Source organism: Echeneis naucrates, chromosome 24, assembly GCF_900963305.1.
Source record: "Echeneis naucrates chromosome 24, fEcheNa1.1, whole genome shotgun sequence".
NCBI lineage: Eukaryota > Metazoa > Chordata > Actinopteri > Carangiformes > Echeneidae > Echeneis > Echeneis naucrates.
In genome coordinates this window covers 13,581,901-13,608,115 of record NC_042534.1, presented here as the reverse complement: position 1 = coordinate 13,608,115, position 26,215 = coordinate 13,581,901, and the positions used below count along the sequence as shown (strand labels likewise).

At 42.5% G+C, this 26,215-nt stretch overlaps 1 protein-coding gene across 1 annotated transcript in view; it reads right to left on the bottom strand.

Annotated features, from left to right (window-relative positions):
* nrxn3b (neurexin 3b) overlaps positions 1-26,215 on the bottom strand; it is a 264,830-nt gene that overhangs the window by 129,383 nt on the left and 109,232 nt on the right. The window contains exon 14 of the mRNA XM_029495823.1: positions 23,434-23,553. Within this exon, the coding sequence (XP_029351683.1) occupies positions 23,434-23,553 (120 nt within the window). The remainder of the gene's footprint in view (positions 1-23,433; positions 23,554-26,215) is intronic.

Here is a 26,215-nt window from a genome sequence, read left to right as displayed (position 1 = left end):
CCCAGCTACAGCTTGAGGTGACTCCGGCTTCAAATTGTTCAAGTGAGATACATAAAAAAAGAAGGAATTTAAATGTGGAATCCTTCCTTTTTCAGGCACATCAAAGGAGCAGCAGGGGGCGAAATCACAAGACAAACTCAGCTCTCTGGGTCCCTTTCATGAGTCCTCCCCTCACATTACAGATTTAATGAAGTCAAATTACAGCAGGTTTCCAAGGGAAGACCAAAACTCAAACATCGCTTATTACTGAAATAACAGGATTTTTCGATTGCGGGACCGAACGAGATGTTTATCATTAATCACAGTTATTTGCAAAGGAATCGAAAATTTCTAAATGTCATATTACAAAACTGTTGTGCCAAAAATAAGAAGAAGAAAGCACCACTTTTAACTAATTGTACAGTCAGGAATATTAGCTGTCTGAATTTTGCGTCAGTTACAGCTAAATTTAAAGGAGTTCAACATAGGAAATATTTGGCATGTCATGTCTGCATTTTACCCAGCAGCTGGTTAGCTTCCCACAAAGGCTAGGAACAGGAGGAAATAGCAAAATCATTAACTTTAGATAAAACGTGAGGCAGCCCGAAATGCCAGCATAAAGTTGTGATGAGACATGCGAGTGACGCAAACACACATCAGGTGGTGTTCTAGCTTGACATTTGGCATCCCAGAGCTTCATGGCTCAACGTCATAAAAACACAGACGTGATGGAGCGCATGAGCGACTCACGATGGGGAAGTAACATAAGGAACTGAAGTTTCTGGAGATTTCAGCCGAGCTTTCGCACAAACGCAGGGCACATTTCCATCTACACTTTCGCTGCATCTGTTGCTAAGTAGCGTCCAGCGGATTTCTGTGTGGTCAGGGTGTTTGTTGCTTGTCCCAGACTTGTTCTCCTAAATCAACCGTGAGGCAAAAATAGAGACGTTATTGCTCCTGGCCAGTTTTTGAATTGTTTTTCTGACAGGCTGTTTCTCCTATTTCAGGTCTTTATGCTCAGTTAAGATTAATGGCTGCTGGCTGCAGCGACATGTTTCCAATGAACAGGATGTTATCTCATTTATCACCCACCTGTACTCTTTTAAGGTAGCTTTACCTTTTTATGCATTTCCAATTCTAATAGTAAGTAGATTTTTTTTTTTTTTTTTTAAGCACACAATTAAAAATTGTACTTCCGCCTCTGTCTCTTGTGATCTCCATAGTTTTATTTTACTTCACTTGTTATTTAATTATTTGTGGCTTAAACTAAAGACCATCCCGATATACATGCACTCAGGTATCGCTCTGGAGCTTTTGCAACAACAGGCCGGTGAACCAATCAGTTCACCAAGAGTTAACTGACCGATTCCTGAATGTTTGAGTGAAAGACATCCAATCATTGTGATCTTTTGGTTTATTCAAAAATGTGCTGTCTTCTTACATTCGCACTCACTGTACCTGTTTCTTCTTCCACATTAAAAGTGTGTTCACTTTATAAACTGCCACCGCCAATACTGACTACAGAATCACTGAAACTATTTGTCTCTATTCAGAGCATGTTTTCTTAATTTCAGATGTCCTACTATTACCACTACTCAATGCCTATTGCTTTTTTTTTTTTTTTTTTTTTGTTTGTTATGTTGTGTTATTGTGACTGTAATTGTTAATTGCTTTTGTGTTTAGGATCCCCTTGAAAACGAGATGGTGCATCTCAAGCGGTTATTCCTCGTGAAATATTTCAAACAAAGTATAGCAGGTTTCAGGTGAACACCCTGAGAACCCAACTCAGCCGCCTGGTGAGTCCAGACGGAGGAGGGCAGTGACTTCTTTGTTGCGACTTCACAAAGTTAAAGAGGTCCTGAGGGCTTGTTTTAAGAATCAACTTTGGGCTACAGGCAGTTTGTGTTTCTCTGTGGACTGAGCACTTTGATATTTTCACGGCATATAGTAATAGTAACAGTAAAAGCGGAGCGGACTTTCTACCTTTACGTATTTCAGGACTTTTAAAACACACAGATTGCTGACTTTGATGGGGGATAATCTTGTTGAAACAAATGACCACAGCGCACCTATGCAAATTCAAACCGGCTGTCACGATATATGTTCTGACATCTCCGGAGAGCGTGCGTAGCCTAATTTGCAACACGGTGAGGTGACACATGGATGTGAGCGGGGAGGGAGAGCCGTTGTGGCCCGTGGCGAGCTCCCTCCCTCTCTCCCAGTCTCTCCCTCCGCTTCTGTCTCACATGATCTCTCTCAAGCTCGCTTCCTGTCCTCCCATCCCCTTTAACCCAATCCCTCCCTTCCCCAACCTCTGTCTCCCCTCCTGCCTCCTCCTATGAGCCAAGCTGGACATGCCCCGATGTTGAGGTGCTGTTGATGGGAAATATTTCAGGCAACAACGAACTTGCACAGGCAAAGAACTACGCTCACTACGCTGCACTTGTTCCCCATATGGTTTACTGTCCCAACAACATTATTAATGTGGGTGACTGGCATTTTATAGTGACGCAGTAAACTGGGATTCACATGAGCAACAAACGTGCTGTAAAATATGCTGGTTGTAGTTTTTCAGAACAGTTCTCGCAATTGCAAAAAAAAAAAAAAAAACACTCATTGAGTTTGAATGTCTTTGACTTCTGCTCAACTGTTTGATGCAATTTATTGCATTTGATACGCTCTCAGCTTGACCTTGTCACTAGTTTTGAACACGGCCTTAAAGCACAGACTTGAAACGGATAGCAAGCCTTCTGAACAACCTACATAGCATCTCCCACCTCTTTTCCAGTTTTTATCTTGTTCCAAATATGGCTTGGAGAGGGCAGCATTCATCACTTGCCAGTGGCACGTCCTAATGAAGCCGTCGTTTGTCTGCCTAATGGCACCTGGGCTCCATCTGTCATTGGCAAGCCTGTGCAGAGCCATGCGGTATTCACCTTGCCAGCCCTGGTTTGCTGACTGAGAGGGGATCACGTTCGACCTTACCCCGTGTGTGCCTGTGTGCCTTTTTTTTCCTGCATGCTGTGAAATCCCTGTAATAACACTACTGTGCAACATGGCCTCTTGCACTCGGCCGGCTGGGTGTTTTTGGCCAAAGGAAAGTGTGCCGCTGCCTCCGTCCCACAGTTCCCCATCGTGGCTCAGACAGGAATTGTGACATATGTCTGTGCTATCAGGAATGTGAGGTGGGTGTGTGTCGTTGCAGCCCGACAGCTGGAGCACGGCTCTGCAGGCTCTCTTATGGGAGCATTTCATGACTCTTGCGTCGACTACTCTGCCATGGCCTGAAGGCTGGTTTGACAACAGTTAACCTTGGATTTATCTAACCCACTCCCTAGCTCACAAGCTCAGAAATGCACATACAAACACTGCACTACACGAACAGGCACTTGAAAACCTCAATGTGGGATTTTACATCATGGCAGAGAAACAATGCATGCAAATACATCTCCAGAGAATAACCCCTCTGTGGTAAGTAGAGATGTGTTATGTATGCATGCGACATCTATGCACAGAGGAAAATCACACACAGACACACAACTAGAAATACATTTTATATTTTGTGACCACAATGCAGGCTGCCAATCATCACTTTTTGGGCTTACTTGAATTACTTAAGCGTTTTTAGTGTAAAAATCGTTTTTCCCCATTCGCTCTCCCAGTTTGCCATCACTTAGTCAGCCTTTATGGCGTGCCATCATGCCAGAGGGGGGTGTGGGGGAATTCCATTACTTTACTTTATGATGCTACATCTGTTTAGCCATCCCTGGAAATTAAAGCACCTCAAAGCAAGCTCATCGCTCAGCACACTCAATTAAAATGCCTTTTGCACAGATATGCTCTCACGCCAATATTTTTATTTATTTATTTTTTGGTGCTGTTAGTCAGTTGTTGGGGGTTCAGTAGCAAAGGCCTTACATAAAGTAAAATGTATGTCTTCTTTATATTTATATATGATCAGATTTATTTATTTGATTTATTCCATTTGCCATGGAAGTAAGTAAATTATTGTTGTTTTTTTTTTTTGAGCATGAGCTAAATGCCCACAGATTGTGGATGTGCTGTTGCAGCCAGGCATGTGGTTGCTCCATATATATATTCATTTATCTATAGGTGTGTGTGCTCTTATGTGTACTATACTCCTGAGAGTATTACTTATGCATTGATTTATTCTTGTGGCAGTATCTGTGTGTGCGCTCCTACGTATGATCACTATGGGACCATCTGCATTAAAATGCTTCTGGCACCAGTGGAAAACCCGATCCATCAGTATGCATGAGGAAAGTGGGTTTTTTTTTTTTCCCCAGCAGAAATTTGCTAGAAACCCAAAAATCAAGTAAAATTTCTGATGAGTTACTTTACAGTGGACTTCTCAGAACATCCTAATCTTGATGTTTTGACTGCAGTCGCTTAATTAGTTCAGGAAATGTGAGCAGGTTTAATTAGTTGCGCAAATCTCTCACTGGATCAGGTCTTAGAGGAGCCACTGGATATATCACTATATAGCAATGTGGCACAAGTATTTGTAAATGCGAAACAGCAAAACGCACAGTGAGATGTTTTTTCCTGTTTTTGTTTTTTTTGTTTTTTTTTTGGGGGGGGGGGTTTAAAAGGAAGGTTTGAACGTTCAGAGGCTGAAAACAAACCAAACAAACAAAAAAATTAATAAAAATAGCAGCACGGCATATCTCCCATGACTCTCTGGTCTCGCTTTCTCTTCCTTTCTTCCTCAGACCTCTGCCTTATTGAGGCTGACAATGGACAAGAGCAGCATAGCGGAAAGTAATTATGAGGAAAAACTGCATTGCTGCCCACGCAATCATCTGTGTCAGAGGCCACACAACGAAATACAGGGCTTGCTTAAATGAGCCTGACAAGCTCAGAGAATATTAATTTTCTCTCTCCTGATTTTATCTCCTCGCACATGTATTATTGAACCCCTTCTCATCAAGGCCACAATATGAAAGTGATGAATGGTCGTCCAGATTGGTAATGTGGTACCTAGAGGTGTGTGATAGTGAGGGAGGTTGAGCTAGAGGGCAGACAGCGCGCACACACAGACATGCACACGCAAACAAACACTGAGAGCACACACCCATGCATAGACGTGCCTCTCAGATAGCTCACCCTGCAGGAGATGGCCTGAGCGGTCTGATTGGGGTGCTGACCAAAATGAGGCAGTAGACGCCCCTCCTGCCCGAACAGTGAATAGTAGGTGTGGTGGTGTGTGTGTGTGTGTGTGTGTGTGTAGGAGGGGGGGGGGGGGGGGGGCACAGCGTGTACTAACCACCACTTACGTGCCCTTGCACAAACACACCGTTGTACACAAACGAACAACGAAAAAAGTCAGAAGTTACAATTACACGTTTTGCTCCTTCCTGATTGCAGACACCTCGGTGTGCACAGGCTCTTTCAGCTCCGTACAGGTATGCACAGACTCATTACACCATGTTCAGGCCCCAATCAGTGCAATTCTGGCCTTTGACAAGGATCATAGCTGGGTGCACTATGTCCTTAGAGGGAAATATATACTTGGGGGGAAAAAAGGGACTCATCTTGCTCTCTGCATTGACTAGAAACCTGGAATATCTCATCCACTTCATCCGACGTGATACAAATTTCTGTTTGGCAAAATGTTTGCTGTACTGAAGCCCAAATGTTATGAAACTAAAGTTGATAGTAACATTGTGAAAATTCACATTCAACATAATTTTTGGCGGTGGGAGGTTGTTTTTTTTTTTTTTTTTTGGACGAGTCTTAACGGCGTCTCACTCAATGCCCAGAAGATGACAACGGGGAGATCTAGAAATACATTTTTGCACATCAGAAAATGTAATTTGCAAAAGCGTCCCCAATGCTTTAGTTTTGTAGTTTATTCTAAACCATTCTAAGACAAACGTATTCCAACCAGTAGGCTGGTGTTATGTGTTGATGTCAGAATATACCATATGAACTATGCAAAAGAAAGCTGCAGTTATATGGTATGAGATCACCAATGTATTCTGCCAGCATCATTATTGAGGGAAATAGAGATGGCAAATAATGTGTCTCCGCACTTTCAATCTGTCATATCTCCATGTATTAAACATATCATTCCCCTCCTTATGGCCTCACTCCTACTTGCATCCCTGTGCGATTATCTATCTCAGCTGTCAATCTTCACCACTGGAGTTTATGTGAGCATGTAACGTTGTTGGAATACAGAACGCATTGCATACACAAGTATCCACGCAGAGAGACACACACACATATAAATGAAGCAGATATAGTTTCACCAGAAAACTACATGATGATAAGAAGCTTCCTGAGCAGCAGCGGACATGAGAGGGGGGAAAAAAAAAAATTAAATAAAGGAGAGAGAGAATCGTTTCTTTCATCTGATATCACAACAGATCCCAGCGAGGAGGATTGTGCTGTGGTGGGAAGGCTGAAAAGATAGGACAGGAACATGGTGTAGCTAAAATTAATAGCAAGGCTGCCGTTTGAAAGGCTTCATTGAGTTTCTCTCGGCTGGATCCTTATTGACATCTCAAAAGTAACTTCAGAGTTTGCGCCGGAAATGAAAAAGAAATAAAATTCAGGACCTAGTTTAACATGTGTGGATTGTCATCATGTTTCAAAATACATTAGATAAAGACTTTTTTCCAAAAAGTAATATTCAGTGAAATTTCTCAGCATTCAAATCAGACTTTGGCCGTTCTATGTATAAAACAGTCTATAGGCATTCTGTCTTCATATGCCATCAACCTTGGCATGGGGGTGCTTGGAGCTAAACACAGGGATTTTCTGTTCTATTCCACCAAGCAGACACACACACACACACACACACACACACACACACACAGTTTGAATACTCCTGCTGCTACATGTGAAGTTCAAATATTTCACTTTGGAGCATGAAGGTGTGAGCCCATTGCCATGTCGACCAAACTCCGCCACCAACCATTTTCTCTACCTCTTGCCTGGCTTGAAAAAGGTTACATTTAAGATCTGTGACACCACCTATGATGGTGTGGGGGGAGGATTTGAAACCTGGATTTGTATTTACCGCAACTGCTGCCTCCTGTAGAACAACCTGGTGTGGGAAAATTAAGCTTGGAAAATAAAGGAGGCTCCTGGGTGCTGTTCAAGCGCACCAACAACGACAGACTTTTCCAGGGCAGAAGCCATTAGCACTCGCAGAGTAAACATGGATTTTGTAGCACTTCAAGATCAGTTTCAGCATTCAGGTATGGTGCCAGCCATATACCTTGTAAAACTGTCACACCACGTGTTGGTAAACACTTTATTCTATCATGTCTATTCCATCACCAAATGTTAACGTTCCCAGTATGACTGCACCTTGTACTGCATGTCTTATTATGATCATATAAACAGCCTCGCTTCATGTGACGTGCAAACGATCTCTTCTGCAGCAATATTTGTCCCCTGGCTTCTTCTTCACAGTCAATAAACCCCTGGATGTGTCTGCGCACTGTGATATAACTTAACATCTTCTTTTTTTTTTGGGGAGGGGGGAGACACTGTTTTAAGTTGCAAGTAAAGCTTGTTATTTTTAAAGCATTTTTAGAGCAGAACAAACTGGAGTGGTACAGTCTGGGATTTCAAGAGGAAATTTCTATTATGATGTGAATAACTAATAATGGCCCACTCAACATTTTATATAATACAATAAAAATGATCCTCTAGCTTTATAGCCAAGAAAGAGGAGTTGAACTTTTATACTCCAGCGGTTTCACTGGATCCTTTAAAGTGTTGCATCTTTTCACTTAAAATTTTCCTCTGAACCAAGCTGCACATCACTATTTATTTCTGGGCAGAGAGGCCAAGACCATTCACTTATATAAATTGAGGAATTCTGAAGTAATAGGATAGACTTAACCTTTACGTCCCGAAATTTAGCAGTAATTCAGAGCAGCCCCCTCAGCCATTTAATCCTCACACACACAAGACATTTCCCACTTGGATGTTCATGCAGACACATATCAAGCCTTTCTCCCTAGAATAAAAAGCATGAAGAATGCACACACACTCGCGCAGAGCCGTCACATGCCGGGCTAACGTTTCCTGAGGGTGAAGAACATCTGAAGGAAAGCAACACTGCTGAGCCCAAACAAAATTAGCTGGCCCACTAAATGAGGCGTGACTCAGGAATCGTGCGTAATTTCTCTTGATGGTGTCTCAACGTGTTTTAAAGTCATTTATATAACGATGCCGATGATTCACAGAGGAGGCGAGCAGAAATGGAGCAGAAAAAGAGCATATTGACTCTGCTGAGTGTCCAATGAATTATGTCCCCAGACGTACAGTGGGGCAGTTAGCAGTAGGTCAGCATGGTGATGTAAGCTCTGGAGGTCAGAACTGTGACACCAACAAAGAATACAAGTGTTTGCATTCTGCTATTCAATTAGCTTATCAGCATCAGCAAACATCTGTTAAAACTGCTTTTGAATATCTATCCCTGGGAATCCATCTCGAACCGCAAATGCTCACACTGCATACTGCAAAGCTGAGTCTTTTAATAATCCGTTCGGTTATGTATGAAACAATAAAGCACAAATTCAGGCTTCACCACATCCTTCTTAATACGCAGAGATTTCACGTGCGTTCACAAGCAGAAGAAAATGAGAATCATCCACTTTATGTGACACCTTGAGGTGACAGACTCTGGTGTCTGTGCCCTGTGAAGTGAAAATGAAGAAGCAGAACCAAAGTAAAAAAAAATAAAGGATGTGTATGGAGGGAAAGTTTCCTCCACAAAAGACTCGACTTGGCAGCCTTGGAGGAAACTTGATGGTGTTTTTTGAGGAGCATTTGCCTGGAGGAGCCAGGTGGCTTCGCTCAAACCACAGGATCACAGAGATGGAGATTAAGGAGTCGCTGGAATGCTCCAACAACCAGGGATGTCCTCCGTGATTCTAGAGGCAGCGCTGCCAGTGGAGATAGCAAATTGTCACTTTGTACGCTTCACCAGGGGGGGTTTCATTCAAAGTGACTTGCGATGCTAAGCAGGAATATAGTTTTAGCACTAGCTTCCTCAGTTGGAATCAAACTCGCGGGCATGAAAAATGGGTAATGTTGAATGACACAACCCAGAAATCTGACAGATATTTTCAGTCAGCCACTTATCGCTGAATTACACCAACATGCTGAGAACGTGTCAGATGAGATGAAGGCGAGGCAGCGAGGAGATGAGGAATCCATAAGATTACACGGAGGAAGGCTAAAACACCTCAGTAGAGGAGGAGATTTTTACATGATTGCAAAGCTGTGTAATTTTGATGCCAATTTTCAAGATTTAACTGAAACTTGATGGCAAATATCTCACTGCTTTAAATGCAGCGTTTAATAACCATGAAGGAGAAGTGTGGACAGGCAATCTCAGGTTCCCTTGTTGCCAAAAAAAAAAAAAAAACATCACTGTGAACACCAACTAGCATACACGAAGGGGAATTATCATTTCCTGCCACATAAATCTGTCTCCTGGCTTTTATTGGAGTATGCTTAAACTTAAAGATCAGAAAAATATTAAGCACATAAAAATGATTTAAAAGAGACAGACACTAAAACTTTAGGCTGAATACATAAATCTGTCATTTTTCGATTAACACAATAGTTAAATCGAATACAAAACTACAATTCAGGTGACTTATTCAATCATTAATGTTCAGTTTTTGATGCATTTCAAGGTTACTCACACAGCTACGGTGATGTAACATTGTCACGACTAGCCGTCATGTCTGATCTCAGCTTCCCCCTCTGACCTTTACCAACAGCCCGCTAATTGGCTACTGTAGAGAGGGCTATAATAACCTTTAATGTAACAGCCCCCTCCTCGCCATCTTCTCATTTATTCCTTTTCAGATTTGCAAGTGTATGAGAGGACAAAGATTAAAAAAAAAATAATAATAGTAATAAGCTCTAAGTGTTGGTAGTTTTCAGATGAAGGGGGGGCTGATCAGTTTCATTTAACACCTCTGAAGAATTGGACCAAGTTAAATTAAGCAACTCCACAACTAAAGCCAGCTGAAAGAGATCATCAAAATCACTAACTAATTAGCTTGCCGTAGGTTTATGAGCTTGTGATTAATATAAAGCAATGTGTTACTCTAGAGCTGTTGATATGACCAGAACTATAAAAGAATTATACTCTTACAATATGTCCCGTGTGGGATCTGTATGTGTGAACAAATTCTATGCCTTGCTAAATTTATTATTTACAGCTTTGCTTGTGTCTGCAAATTGGAAAGTGGGGTAAACTTGCAGCATTTATATCTTGGGAAAAGAATTATAGGGACATTCATTATGAAGCTATTAGGCTTATATGTAGATAGATATTTTCTAAATGTCTATATTAATATTAGCTCCAATAGGGGTGCATCTCATCTACGTTTTGGGTCTGCAGCCCCACCAGCCAACAAAACAGAGAATTCCGATGAAGAGAGGCGCAAAATACAGAGCCATGTTTCCAATTTGTGCTGTGAGGAAAAAAGAAGTGTTCGCTTCCATCTTCCCGCCTTCATTTTTTGCCTTCTGTGCCCTTTTCCGGTTTTTCTCTCTCACTAGGCTTTACTGGAACAAATCATTAGTTACACATACTGCTGTTTTTCTCTGGGTGAGCCAGGCTAATTTTGACGCACTCATTAAGCCTTCTGTGTCTCTCTCTCTCCATTTCTTCTCCCTCACAGACTTTCTCTTTTAAAGCACTGACTGTCCTCTCTCCCTAGACGCTGCATACTGGGCGGTGCAATACATCACTGTAGAAGCTGCCCCTCTTGACGTGAAGGCCCCTGCTGGACAGAGGTCAAACCAGGCCCAGAGACCAATTTCTGTCCAAAGCTAGCCATCTCTGGGCCTGATCTGTGTGGTCTGCGTGCCCAGCAGGAGCTTGCTGATACTGACAGCTCAGAAACACTTCTATGCTAATTTGTGTTCTCTCCCACCTACTTGATGTCTGATGTGTTTCTGTCCATTCTTTCCTTCCGTCCCATGTCCACATTGGACCAGCGCAGGGCACGCTCTGAGCCAACTGCAGTGCATGCCAGGAGGAGGGGAAAAAAAAAAAAAAGGAAGCGAGGGAAGCAGATGCTTGTGACAGTGTGGGGGCAGTAATGAGGGTCCCTGTGACGGAGAAACAATCAGTAAGGCCTGAACACACAGCCCACTCACATACACACATGCCAAACAGCAAGGGAGTAATGGGCTGGCAAACGCCCTGGGGCTAGTCTCACTGACTGATACATATACACACACCATACTGACCTCTCACTGAGCAGAATAAAACCACCCAAAAAGAATATAACCTGCATCATTTTTGTAAAAATATTAATTTAGCGCAAACAAACACCAAGTCTGGCTCAGGTGAATCAACTCAGTATGCAGCTACAGTAAACAAATGGCGGGGGAATTTCTGGCACTTGCAGCCGTTCTGTTTCATGCCAGGATGGCACATATGACATCCCAGTATGTTCCCCTAGCCTGCCTCTAATACGCACGCAAAGCCTTTCAAAAGAATTACCCTACCGATGGGAGACACTGTTATCACGGTGGACGTTTCAGCGAGAGGGAAGGTTTGATTCACCAAAGCAGGGATGGGAGGCGGGGAAGGAGGAGGGAAAACAAACGGTACTAGCAGAGTGTGGGGTTCACGTTGCTGCAGAGACATTTCAAGAAGTGGGACAGAGGAGAGCGTGCACGCTGAAGCCAACAAGGTTTGAAAATAGCCTGGGATAAAACAGAAACAGCACAGCTGATAATGTTGGCACGCACACATTCGCGCAGAATAGAAGGCGCACAATGACAGTGAGAAGAAGAAGAAGAAGAAGAAAAAAACATGCGTTAACAAAAATAGATAAATAAATATATGCTCCACACACACACTCGCTTGCCCAAACAGAATGTAATCTAGAGCCCAAGTCAGCAGCATGCTGGATACTCTCGGCCAAGAAAGATAGATTACAATCGATTATATCACCACAGGAAGTGCTAAGTCTTTATCTGTCTCCCATTTTAAAGCCCAGATATCAATCCACAGAGTTTGATTTGGGTAAGGCAGCTGTCAGGCTGAGGATAGACCTACTACAGGGGAGATGGTAAATAAAACACTGCACACAGATGACCTCTGCAGTGTCATGTCACGCCTGATGTGGGGCATTACTTGCTCACCGCCCTGCATCGTCATCAATGTGGCCTTTGGAAATGGTTCATTATACTGAGGCTGAGACCACATTTGTAGTTTATGAGATCCAGATGCTATAATTGCACCCACTGATGCTCCTTAAGGTGGTGTTGTGCTTCTCTTTGTAGAGGTAAACAGTGCTCAAGACAAAGATAAACTGGAGGAAAGTTTTCAGTCCTTTTATTGTTTTTATTTCTTTCTTTAAAAGTTGCCAAGACACTAACCAATGCTGAGGGGGCACGCTGACTCCGAAGTACCACCTAAAGTCTTTGCATTTGTGTGTGCATGTAGGCGTGTGCATGTGTCAGTCTCTAACTTGTACCGGGCATCTCAAGACTGACAGCTGTCACTTTGCATTACTTTTACATTTACATGCATAATGCATTTGACCCCAGTGTTTAAACTAGCCCCTATCCTGCAGATGAGAACAGACAGTGACACAATTACAGCCCCATACAAAACTCACATCCAACACACACACTCTATACAAAAACACACCGTCATACTCAGGACTACACACTTTTCTGTTCCCTGCTTGATGCTTGGGAGACAATTTGTAATGGTGGGTCCATGGACGATCAGCCCTCTGCTGTAATTGGGTCCCTTGTCACCCAGCAAATTCATGTCAGCATTGGTCACATGGGACACTAATCTAAATGGCATCAGTGTCCTACTTAATGGGTACGAGTGTGTGCAAGAGATGGGTATGAAATGCCAAAAAAAAAACCAACAACAACAAGAAGAAAAAGACTGTGGTAACTTTGAGAGGCAAAGTGAAAGGCTGCTTTTAAATTATGTGCAGGCTTGTCAGTGGGCTACACTGCTACAGAATTGTGTTCAAACTCCAATCGCAAAAACTGAAAATGGAGCCCGGTTCAGTTCGTTTCTCACAAGTAAATACAGGGGAGTATCAATAGTCTGGACATCAACAAACTATTTCCTGGAAATTGATTTTTTCTATTGACCTCACACAGCTTAAAAGCTGCAACATTTGAAACTTGAAATCAATCAAAGTTTTTAAAGAGGCTATACAGCCAAAAAGTAAAACAGGCAACATAAAAAAGCTGAACAAACCAAAAAAAAAAAAAAGCAACCATACAAATCAATGGGTACAAACAATTTAATATAACCTGTGGAGCTGCCAAGGAGAAGTAGTGACACAGGTTAAAATGCACCCAGATCTCTGTGTGGTCAGGTCATACACTGTCTATTCATTTATTCATCTTCAACAGCTTTATCCATTTCTAGGTTGTGGAGGGTGCTGGAGCCAATCCAAGCTAACACTGGGCGAGGGCAGGGTGCACCCTGGACAGGTCGCCAGCCCATCACATCATACACTGTCTATAAAGCATGTTAAACCTCTCTTTTATCTAATGAACATCAGGGCCCAACTCCTCTTGTTGTAAAAAAAAGTCAGATTTCTGTTTATGTGAAAATGACCCGACAACTCATTTGATTTATTACCTCAATAAACATTTCACACTGAGACGTTTTGCTCTGAGTCTGCTTCAAGTCTTCTTCAATCCCAACATGATAAATGACGGTCCCATTTAGAGGAAAACAGACCATAAAGCAGGGTATCCATCGGGGCGTGGCTGCTGCGTGATTGACAGTCTGTACTAAACACAGTGACTTGTCCGATAATTAGGATTGAGCGCAGAGCAGGTCAGATTCACCCCCTGCTTCTGTTCGCCCATGACTCTTCCCAACTGTGCCTGTGTTTCAACAAGGTCCCTACATTTTTATCAAAGAAGAATAAGAGAAATACAGACTCACTTTGTCACAGTGCAGTAATGGGAAATTAATCAACATCCCTTTAGCAAACCAGAATTACATATTCATCCAGGCCATAGTATTATGAATATAAATGACCTTTTGAGAGCTGTTTTTTTTTTTTTTTTTTTCCTATGCCCTTCTTCCTCAAGTAGGCCAAGGATGAGCCTCTTTGGTAGAAATGCTACTGAAATATGAAACAGTGAATTTTATTTTTAAAAAGGTAATGTTCATTTACATTAAAATGAAGATTAAAATGCATCTCAGAGACAGCGGAGAAAAGAAAAAAAAGACTTAACTTTAAGACAACAGAGAGGCTAATATCGTGATGACAGCTAAGTGCAAACACTGCTACGTAAAGGGTTAAAATTATGGTGACTGATATTCTAACAAATATGGCTGATTCAATGATAGTATAGTCAAATATTTAAACGTGTCATCTATTCACGTTTAAATTATCCCCGATACAGGAGAGTAGAACTGTTATTTAATGTAAGATCCTGGCAACACATGGAGGTTCATCCATCTGTGAAGCAGCCGCAGTACAGATCAAGTGATCTGGGTTGTTTATGATGCGTCGCGCCTGCCTGTACTTCTGAGAGCAGGAAGCTGATCAGGATTCTTGCCTTGATGGCTCTGTGTTGAGGCAGGTGGGGAGTCTGTAGGCTACAGCTTTAAACTCTGTGAGCAAGTTTGTACAATCTACCATGAAAGTTTGCGAGCACCATCTGTGGGGGCTAAGTGATGAGCTAGGAGGCTGCTGACAAAATAATTGCAGGCATCTAGCAATGAGGCTGAGAAAAAAAAAGGGAATTAAAAAAAGGAGTGTGAAGCAAAGAACTGGCAATACAGGATGGACAGAGAGCGAGAGAGAGAGAGAGAGAGAGACTGAGTCAGAGGTTGATAATTATCAGGAGGTGAACATGAAGCACTGAGTATGTGGGCTTTCTCAGCTCTTAAAACTGTACTAACACAACATTCGGTTGGGAGTCAGCGTCGGGACACTCGTCATTCCCAGCTTTTTTAAGTGTTAGAGACACCAAGACAAGAAACTCACCCTCAGTGAAGACAGTTACATAAAATCATGCAATGAGATAGCAGTCATGTCAAAGTGATGGGTGTACTTCCCAACTAAGAACTTCAGACTTTTTTGGCATACTCAAGGGTTCTTTACTGCAGACAGATTTAAATGTAAAATGTGAAATGTTAAAAAGGCACATTGCTGCATTATTTTCAAATGGAAGTCAGCTAGTCTCTGTGAACGAAATAAGTGACAACCTGCTTTTACTGAAGCTGCCCAATCAGGCAGTTTGTAAAGTCAGACGCTTGTGACAGACATTTCCAGTATCAACAGTTAGTAAGTGAATTTTATGTCAATACTACCAAACTTTGAATAGACGACACATGGGCTGTCTATAAAAATAACACTATCACAAGAATGCTAGAGTTAATGATGTTAGCCAGAGCATTTTCAAGTCTTCACAAGATGTTTATGATTCAGAGCAGCGAAAAAGAAAATGTATTGCTGCTTGGGAGGAAAAAAAGTGTCTTCAATGTTAGCCAACAGGGATGACAGCCCCTTCAAGAGCTCAAAAAAAAAAAAAAATTAGCTATTCCCAATGTCAATGATACTTCACATGCAAGAAAGCTGCTGTCAGAGCAGCCAGCACATGCCACAGTCTTGTATTTTAGGGGTCAGAAAACGGAGGACAGCAAGACCTTTAAATTGTGAGATGGGCAGCTGTCCCCAGTGGGTGAACTCAGGTGTCTTTGGTAGTATGATAAGTGAGACGGGGGGAGCTGCCCTTTTGGGAGACAGAAATGTCAAAGGTAATCGGCTTTAAATGGCTTCACCTGAAGAAAAGCATCTGTGTTAGCTGATGGAGACTGAACGTCTTATATATTCCCCCTTATGAGTGCCCTTCAGACACGCCGTGGGGTTCTGCTGAGGTACTGCTAATGGTTAAAATTAATGGCTTTAAGGAATCACACGGCACAATTTTTATTTCTTTTATATATATCTCCAAGGCCTTCATCCCACAAATTTGAAATGATTTAAGTCACTATGGCAACTGGGTGCAAAGAATGACATGGCTACCATTGTGGGTAAACCCACCCGCTCTAATTGTGACCCTGATGCTGGTAATTTCCTGAGATTGGTCAGTGTGACACATAAAAAAGTCTTCTGTTACCGTAGGTAGGTAAAGACTGTTAAAAAGTGTAAATCAATGGACGTACAAAATAGTGTATGACCTTTTATCATGCGGCTGTGTTCAGAGATGTAGTTAACCTAACTTCTGCCACGACAGTAACGTAAACAGGGGCCGGTTGAGCCAGGCTCTATGCTTCTGTTGAAGTGCCCTCCTGTAACGTCAAGCAGAGGTGAGCTTTATCCTTTGTAGTCTGCTTTGAGTGGTTTAGCTCCCTACCGGTGATCACTACCTATCAGCCTCACTGCCGAGAGACAAAAGATAGAGAGGGGTACAACAAGAACAATAGAATCAGACCAACTCACCTTTCTTTTTGATCCATTCGCATCTAAATTGGCGGTGCAAAGCTGCAGGGAAGGAGGTTATTGTGTGTACTCGATGGTACAATTAAAAGCAGAGGGGAATGTTGTCTACATGTGACAAATGGCTCGCATTTGTGTGGCCTTTGAAAAACCAACCACCACACTGCACAAGTACAGCAATTCGGAGTAGCGGCGAGAGACCCTGAGGAGATGGTGACTATTGATTCTACCCAGTGCTCCGACCAGGGGAACAAATACAACATGAAATGTGACACACAAAGTCTTTGTGTGCGTGTCCATTTTTTTTTTTTTTTTTTTTTTCTAACACCAGTGCGCACGAGAGAAGTACGGCAAAGAGACAAAATAATCAGACACCTATTCTTTACAACAAGGTCAAACACATACATACAAGCCTAACAAGTGAAACCAATTAAGCAAATGTCAAAGTTACCATTAGTAAAGAAGGCATTTGTTGAATATTGTGCTTTTACACACACACACACACACACACACATATACATATGGAGAGAGAGAGAGAGAGAGAGAGAGAGAGAATTTAAACAAGAACTAATTGTTTTACACATGCTTGTTGCTGCTGAAGGGGAAATAACTTCATCTTATATACCCAAAGAAACATCTCAGCTAGAAAGGAAGACATGCATGTGGGTTGCACCTACTCAAGACCTGTTCCTGCCCAAAGTTCAGGTGAGGTGTTCGGGGTATTGATTGGGTGATTTGTATGAGCTGCTGACGCTCATGAAATGTGTCTAGGAACATGTGTTGATGGATGTGTCTGTGCCTGGGCTCTCAGCCTGTGAGGCCACGGTGGTTGCTGGGAATGTTCTGACAGCCTCAAGGTTACCCGCCTGGCAGCAAAACAGATGGATACTCCTCATCGTAACTGTCTGTAATGTGTTCAACTCAATCACCCCCCCCCCCCCACCTCTCTCTCTCTCTCTCTCTCTTCCGATACATTTCTGTGCTTTGCAAACGGAGGCAGTTTGCTGGAAGTCAGACAAGAGTTGTACTGTATGTTCCCAGAGACGGAGGTCGAAATATGATTTTATTCATCACAATTCCACATCTCCTCCTGGGTGCAACAACTACAAAATAAGGTTACGAACAATTATGTTCTTGGCCTTTAACTGTGTCTTACAAACGCTGCTCAATATTTTCAGAAAATAACAGAATTTTATTTTCCTCTAAGAATGAAATGAGAAGATCCGCCTGACATCTGTGCACCAAGTTAGGCGCCTATCTTAGCTTAGCATAAAGACAGTGAACGAACTGAAGGAGAGAAGCTTGGTAGAAGCTTGCTTTATAGTTTAGTGCAGCTCTAGAAAATATTCTGGATCTTTGAATCACCATGTTTGGCCTTGCAGAGATATACACTCTATTGAGTGCCATGCCAATTGACACACTGCATCTTGCTTATCTCTATGACACAAATGAAGTGGAAAGTGGCAATATGCTCTTTAATATGGAGTCATAAACTGGAGATGGTGTCCCCAGGTAACAGTGCTTTTACTGAGCTCCGCTAAACAACCTTGCACTTAAAATACACATATAAATAACATGTCTTCTTATCGCTTTCAATTGGGAGCACCAAGAAAAGCTGAAAACAACAACAGTACATTTGCATCACCTTGTGAAGACGCGATGACATGTTTGCAAACACTGTCAGACAAGACTGATTTGCTGCCTTTTAGGTTTTGGTTTATCTTCTAATGAGAATATCTGAGTGTCCAGGTGGTACGATTCACAATTCTGCAATTGCTTTCAGGGGCAGAAATACAACAAGAAATCGATCAACAAAAGCACAGTTTCTCTTCTCTTGCCCATACCCCACCACATCCTTAAGTTAGATGCAGATCAGTTTGGTCTGTTCTAATACTGCTAAGAAACAAACAGACATTAAACCATAATCTCCTTGGTGGAGTTAAAAATGGCTTTGCAATCAGTTTTTACAGTCAAGGAAATGAACATAATATGTTAGTTAGAGGAATATTGGACTGTGAGAATTGGTGAGTAACGCGAGGTGTTTACAAGTTCACTCCACGGGGGATTGTTAATAAGAACAGAGGGCCCAGGCCAGAAACCAAAGCAATGAGCTGAAACAGCTGAAAGGCTCAATAGAAGTGAGTGAAAGTGCAGAGTCAGGTGTTCATACTCCCCGGGTCTGTCATTACAAGTGATGACTTTCACATTACATTTAGTCATTGCTCATATAAACATATTGAGTAGTCAACTACTAGTGCTCATCGCAATGAGAGTAATGGTGCAGAAATGCAGCAGAATCTCTTCAAAACTGCTCATTTCTTCAACACACCACTGTATTGACTCCCACATCTCCCACTCTTCTCCTCCATCTTCTTACCCGCTTCGCTCTCTTTTTCTTCTAGCCCTGGGGCATTTAGGCTCCACAGCACTGCATATATCCAATTATACCACGGCTCTGAGCACGGCAGTGACACATCGATTGACACAAGCGACATCCAGCCTTATCACAGTGACATGATGCAGTGCTGGGCAAGCATCATTAGCCTGATCAGCCAATAGCGGGACAGCTCGTTAGACCCCTCGAAGGCTGGACATGCAGCTCTGCCTCTAATACAGATATCATAAGACACGGAAGAGGAGTGATAAAGTGATGGTGAAAGGAAGAGAGATTATAAACCTTGAAGGGACAACGCTATGTTTGCACGCTCTTGTGTGTATGTATCTGTTTCGGGCGCTTGATGGCGGGCAATTACATGTTTCCCCAAGCCACACTTCCACAACAACAGGAGCACTCCCTCAAAGCAGCAAAACCTCCATCATCCAGGACATGTTTGTGTGTGATGATACTGCAGGCAGCTGTTAAATCTTGAAATGGTTAGTGAAATGTTCAAGCCACCTGATCATGTGATCACTCGGTCTTGCGGGACTTTTGAGCGAACATGGATTGCCTCAGCTACTATAACAAACAAGAGTGAGACCATTTCAAAGTGTGCTTTTGGGATGGATAGCACCCTGAAGACAAATCATTCTCTCAGGGACTCCTTTGGCCCATTTCTGGTCTACCTGCGGTATTTATAGGCAAATGTTCTCATATTTCTATGCTCCACTTGTAAGCCCCCTTTAGCCAAAATCTACTTTCGCACATTACATGAAAACTTTCTACAGGCTTTTGAAAAGGTAGCTCGTCTTCTCTGCTCCTAGAGAAATCTTAATATTGAGTATATGAAACAGACATCCATCTATTGTAGTTTAAAGTTGCCCCACCTGTGCCCTGCTGAACTCATGCCAAGCTCCATACTGCCCCCAGGTTGTGTTTTATAGTCAACTAACCCTTGCCCCACGCCTGTCCCACACTCCCTGTCCCAGCAACATCAAGCTTCTTGTTCACATTTACATAGCCAGCAGGTTCACTTATTTAGTGCTAAAATAAAAACTCCTCCAGTATGCACGGTAAGGTCTATAGATGCCATCCATTTGAATTGCAGCATGAGTTAGCGTGTATGTGTGTGTTTCTCATTGGTTTGTTTATTCCAAAACTCTCACTTTGTCATTGACATTGTGTCAGCACAAATGGCACCATTGTGTCGCTGACCTTTTTTTGTTTTTTTTACCCTTCAGGTTTAGTACCGTTGAACAGACACATAAGTCAATGTGGAGAAAATGCTGCTATTATTGATGGATTTCTACTCAATAGAACATTGCGGACCAAAGGAAACACAGGCTTGTTCCTCAACTCCCACCTCTTTAGTCCTTTTCTTCTTTTTTTTTCCCTCCTCTCTCCAGCGAGCCGGAGAGAAATTACTACAAGGATTATTTTCTTTTAAATAGATAACAAAGTCAATCCTCTGCTGTGTTAGCAGTTAGCTAGATATGGTTGCAGCCTTGTGAACATGGTTTGAAAAGTAAACTAAGGACTATGGGTTAAGTTGAAACAGAGAGTTGTTGGGATTGTTGCGTTGGCCGAGAAATTCATCACTAAATCTATCTGAGCAATGACTGATTTCAGGCTTCAAACTGATAAACACTTTTCTGTCTCCAGACTCCCGCTCCCTGTTTGTTTACCATGTTCCAGATTGTGGGACAATGCAGCGACCTTTGCAAATATAATTTTATTACGCAAGTTGAGTAATTGCTCTGGATGTGGAAGAGGAGTGTCTGTTTCTCTTCTTGTGTGGCCCTCATGTCCTTGGATTTAAATGAAACTCTGCGGTATTCATATAACCTGACAGAGAGAGGTCCGCTCAGAAATTGAGGGGAAGCGAGGAGGAGGACAGGGGGTACAGAGGACAGGAATAAAAAGACAAAGAGGAAATAAGGAGGGATAGATATGAGACGACGGGGAGATGGAGATGAGCATGACAAAGGCAGTGAGCCAGAACCAAGCAGGATGAGAAGTCTATAAAAATAGTCCGTCCGTCCGACCTGCCCGTGCCTTTTTCTTTTTTTTTTTAAAGACAGTGCTGAGCATGACATGCACTTCCAGATTGTCCAAATAGCTCTGAGAATGGCCTGTACAGTGCAAGGAGCCCTGCTAATTTCTTCTCTGTGTCTTGTTCCCATAAGTAAAGGTGAGCAGTCTAAAAATGCAGGCTGCAGGGGTACACAAGAAGAAATGGAAGGAGCACAGATAGTTCTTGCCTGCTGAGGTTCTTTTTTTTTTTTTTCATTCATCTTGTCTGCCACCTAGAGCCCTGTTGGCTACAATAGGAGAAGTGCAGAGAGGGCATTGAGGCTTGACACTAACAACTGTCGCAGATGAAACTGCGAGGGGCTTTACTGGGAGAAATGTTCACTTTACTTTGTTCAAGTTTCTTTATTTGGACTTTGGGTAAAGATGGAGTCGGAGAGGAAGACAATTACGGATATTTGCTGTGAGCCATCAGGGGGAGATACCCAGAGAAAGAGAAGGACAAGCTCCACTCCCACAGTGCTAATTAGAATTTCTCTCTCAGTGCTGTGCTTTCTGAATAAGACAGTCATAGAACGCACACGCAAGTACAAGGCAAAGACTGTGTTCACTGATTTCATCTTCATCAAGCCACCTCAGTCGAACAATAAAACTGTTGGTAATATGATTGTATCACACTACACTTGGTTTTGTAATGGTTGAGAGATCGCGCAATATTCTCTCTGTGATCCATAAGTATAGAAATTGGATAGGCTGTGGGTTTGATGAGTAGGGGTTTGTTGGGGGGGGGGGGTACAGATAAAGCGAGAGAGTAGAGGAGGCAGAGCAGTGGAGGAAAATAACAGGAAAGCTCATTTTATGCTCAAGGGATTGCATCTCATTTTCTGCTAGCGCAGAGGGACAGCATGCGGTCCAGCTTGTGGATTTACTGCCACCTGGTGGTGCAAGACTGCACTACTGAGCTCAGGAAATCTCAGAGGGGGTAAGGACAGAGTCAACATCACAAGATTAGGTCAGCAGAAGAGGAGAAACATCAGCCCCTAATACCTGGCACACAGTGTCATGATGACTGGCCTGCTCCTGAAATGTAAACTCCAATGAAGTTCCCAAACCAAACTGCCAGTTTGCTGACTGACTTGCTTTATTTATACTTTTCACTTTTCTTTCATTATTCATTTCCCTGCTCCTAGCACAGGAAATTAGAAGAAGAAACTGCTTGAACGAGTAACAAAAGAAAGGGAAAATCAGCTACAAAATTCCTATTAGGGGTAATACCACTCAGTTAAGAATGCTATTATACGCTTGGACTGTCCAGTCAATATTGGTGCAAATCTGTCTCCAAACACCAGCAACAGAATAACTAAGACTTAAACCTGCAATGTCATGAAGCTGTGGAATATATATCTAAGCTCGTGTGTGTTTCGAAAAGAAATATGTGTGTCAGTATGAAATCAATGAAACCGCACTAAGTCATCCAGGGAAGCAGCAGGAGGTGAATTAATGAGGGCCTCTCATCACTAATTAACACATAAACACAGAGCCTCCATCACCAAGTGGGAATAGGAGTCGATTATTTGCCCTGCATGGAAATGATTGCACTAGAAGGTCTTTCACAGAGGAAGAAGAAAAAGTGGAGGGTGAGAAGGAACAGCAAAAACAAGAAAGAGAGAAAATTGGGATTTGAGGATATGAAGTCATGCACAGTGGCCTGGTCTAACATCAGAAAGGTCTGCGTGATTAAGGGATGCCAGGGCTCACAGAGAGCAGTTCTCCTAACAGCCTTCACCACCTCATTAGTCTGGCCCAGCAGCAGTATGCCCCCACTATTAACCGCTAAATGAAAGACCGCCAACCATGATTACTGAAGGGAAGTCCCTTGTCGTCATGGGGATGAGAAATCCCTGCACACAGGCATGCACACGAACTCCCACTTCAACTTCTGTGATAGCTATTTGAAGGGCGTTTATGAAAGAACAGTTGAGGCAGAAGTGGATATTTTACACATCATCAGTCACGGCCGTTTACTCCCAAGCCCAGAATGTGAAAGTGCGGGACATCAAGCAAACCTGTTACGACAAATTGCCTGCATTGCAGTAAAAAAAAGAGAGCAAAAAAAGGAAAAAAACAAAATAAACGTCAGCTTTTCTCAGTTGCTTCATTTAAAGATCATATGAAGCTTTCAGCACCACTTCTACGCGACATATTTGACAAAGCCTGAGTAAAGCCACCCTCAGATTCCTTGAGAAGAGGATATGGTTCACACTAATGTGGGTGCTTCCAGTTCAGGTGGGCGTAAACTTTATTGTAAAAGCGTCAGGAAGCGTTTACTGCACACACTGTGTCCTCATATGTACTTATGCATTCATGACGTGTTATGTAATGTGTTGCATGATATTGCTCTTGTGTTAGCAGTCCTGACTTGTATAATAACAAGTCAAGACACAGAAATTATTACCTCACAAGCTCTCTGCGGAGCACCAGCTGAAATTACACACTCACTGTGACTAACAAATCAACGTTGGCAAGAAAAAATACTCAATTTGCAATCTAATGCATGTGAAAGGGAAGCCAAGCAGTACTCACGGTCGTTGCAGTGAGTCCCTGTGTAAGATGTCATAGAACAGTCACAAGTGAAGTTCTCCCACTGCTGGATGCACACGCCCATGTTGGCGCACGAGTCCTCCTGGCAAGTGGTACTCGGGCCTGGGATAAAGGAAGTAGGAAGAGAGAGAGAGACAACAGGTGCACAGTCAAGAAGCAGCAAAAGAACTAAGAGCTGAGCTTTAACAATGCAGGACCCATGCAGAAGAAATGCACTCTAGAGACGTAGATATACAGCATGTGGGCCTAGAAGAAAGAACACGGAGCACAGTGCCACCACAGGAAGCCTGAGCTGGAGTGCAACACGCTTAAAAACTGAAGAATTCTGTTTCATGCTGGGTAAAAGCATGGCATTATCAATTATAAGTGTCAGGGAGGAGGTGCCAGGTTTTCACAGAATCAAGAGCACGATTCTCAAGTGGTGAGCGCATCAGCATAGAATTAATTACTGAAAACCAGCTATACAGGATGCTGGTTTACTTTTAATAGGCATTTAAGACCAGAAACTGCAGATGAATTAGATCCCAGCTTGGCTGATGTGATGACACTGTCGACATCCTTTCAATTCCTTCTTTCCAAGCGTGTCTACAGGTGGATTTGCATGCAGATTTTTCATCATTCCAACATGTTTCCAAAGAAAGTTTTAACAGAGTAAAACTTACAATACTGCATTCCCTTTATGAACAAGCAAGACAAGACATAAAAAATAACCTTTCAGCAAAAGACTAAAACAATAAAACAAAGTTAAACAATACCGCGTTTTTTTTAAACATGGCATCAAAGTGGCCCTGATGATAATTTCCTCTCTAAACATCTTTTACTCTGAAGACGATGAACATTTGACACACGAGACAGAATTCATGAGGAGCAGAGGAGAAAAGAAACTTAAAGAGCACTTGAGAACACACAGTGCATATCCTCACGTATGCACTTCAGGCAGACAGGAGTTGAGGAGGGTATTCAAAGTCAAACTGGATGTGTGCTTGTTATTCCTCTAAACCACACATAGCTCATAGTTTTGAATACTTTTACTGAGAGAGAATGCAGATAAGGGCAAGCGCACACCAGAGATAACAAGATAAACAATCCCCGTCTGAGTCTAGACAGACACGGGGGGAAAACCTTGACAGAAACCCCTTCTGATAACCACAGAGGAGACAAACAAAAGTAAGTGAAGTCAAATTAAATTAAAAGTCAAAAATAAATGGCAGACAAATGCACCTAAACAGTGTTTAAGAGCAAATGTCTTGTGCAAGAAAACGTGAAGAGAAGGAGACACTTGAAATTTGCCGGCTGAAAGTGCATTTACTGTGTAATGTACAGTGATGGTAATCCACCAGGCTGCCCCGTTCGGTGAGCATACACATACTTCCATATCGGGTCAGTTCAAATTCAGGTCTGCACACAAAGGCACTCGTTTGTTAGTGTGAGCAGTGGAGAATTTCTCTGCGTCTGATTGTTGCAGCAGGAGGCCGCTTGCTCTCTGAAAAACATTCGTCTGAGTAAAGCAGCAAACATGATTGGTTTTTGGCAGAAAAAAAACTAACAAAACAAAAAAAATACAACAGAGACCTGATACATCAGCAGCACGCTGACAGTGTTTGGTTGTACAGTGACGGCCTCTTTCTTCTGACTCGCCTTTTCGTACAGGAACACAACACTTAACTGCCTGCTTTTGCTTTTGGATGAACTAAATGATCTACGTGACTGCCACGTGTCTATTACAGCACCTATCTGACCTCATCTGTTCGCTCTGCTTGCCTCTTTCCAGTTAGCCTGGCTTATAGCAAGGAAGAACCGGAACAGTCTAACACATGTGTCATATGTCCACAGCCACATTGCAGCAGTCCTTTAGTATGAACCATACAATTATCACTTGTTTTGTCAGTCAGTTCTCTCTCCATTTCTCTCCTCAGATTCATTTTTCAGAGAGCAAGTCACCTCTGCGGCACCAGGGGGGACATTATTGCCACGGTGACACCCACGATGCATTGCACACAGCAGACTTTCAGTCGAGCAGGCCTCCGGGAGGCGGAGTTTAACCCTCTACCTTGCAGGTCGGCTTTGGTGAAACCAACTTTGTTAGCGCAGAAAGAAAATAACAAACAGAACAGAGCAGAGCGGAAACAAGAGTAAAGGTTAGTGAGGGACCAGCATTATTAAGAGTTCTCAAAACTTGTACAAGTTTGCCAGACTGAAACACGGGCTGCTGATTCGTTAGTGGAGTTCGTCTACAGTGTCATGCTGTGTCATGATCTGAGTGGCTTGAAATATGGGTTCTCTTGGCAGGGGTCGCTGTGTTTGCTTGGGCTGATCTAAATCTTCTGCTGCCCTCTAGAGGAAGTGTGCTCAGGTCTTTGCTGTACACGAGGGATGCAATTTTCTTAATGCAACCGAGTTCTGAATGGGAAATAAAAATAATCTACATAACACTTAATGTGGGGCGGAATGGTTTCGGCAAGGGAGCACAGAAGAGCAGCGAATGTGGATGGAAATAACTACAGGATGGTAATTTCAGGAGCTGGAGAGGGGAAAAAGCCATGATGATGGTTAAGCACAAGTGTCATTCAGGGGGTTAAAAATCCAGCCCTCATTTAATTGAAACATGGACCTGTTTGTTTGTTTGTTTTTATCTTTTTCCAGTTGGGTTACTTTTGTTATTTAGGTTTTAAGACTTCCAGTTTTCCTACAAGAAGGTGATACAACATAAAAGGTTAACATGCCATTATTAGAGAAACTGATTGACAAATTTTATCTTCTAATG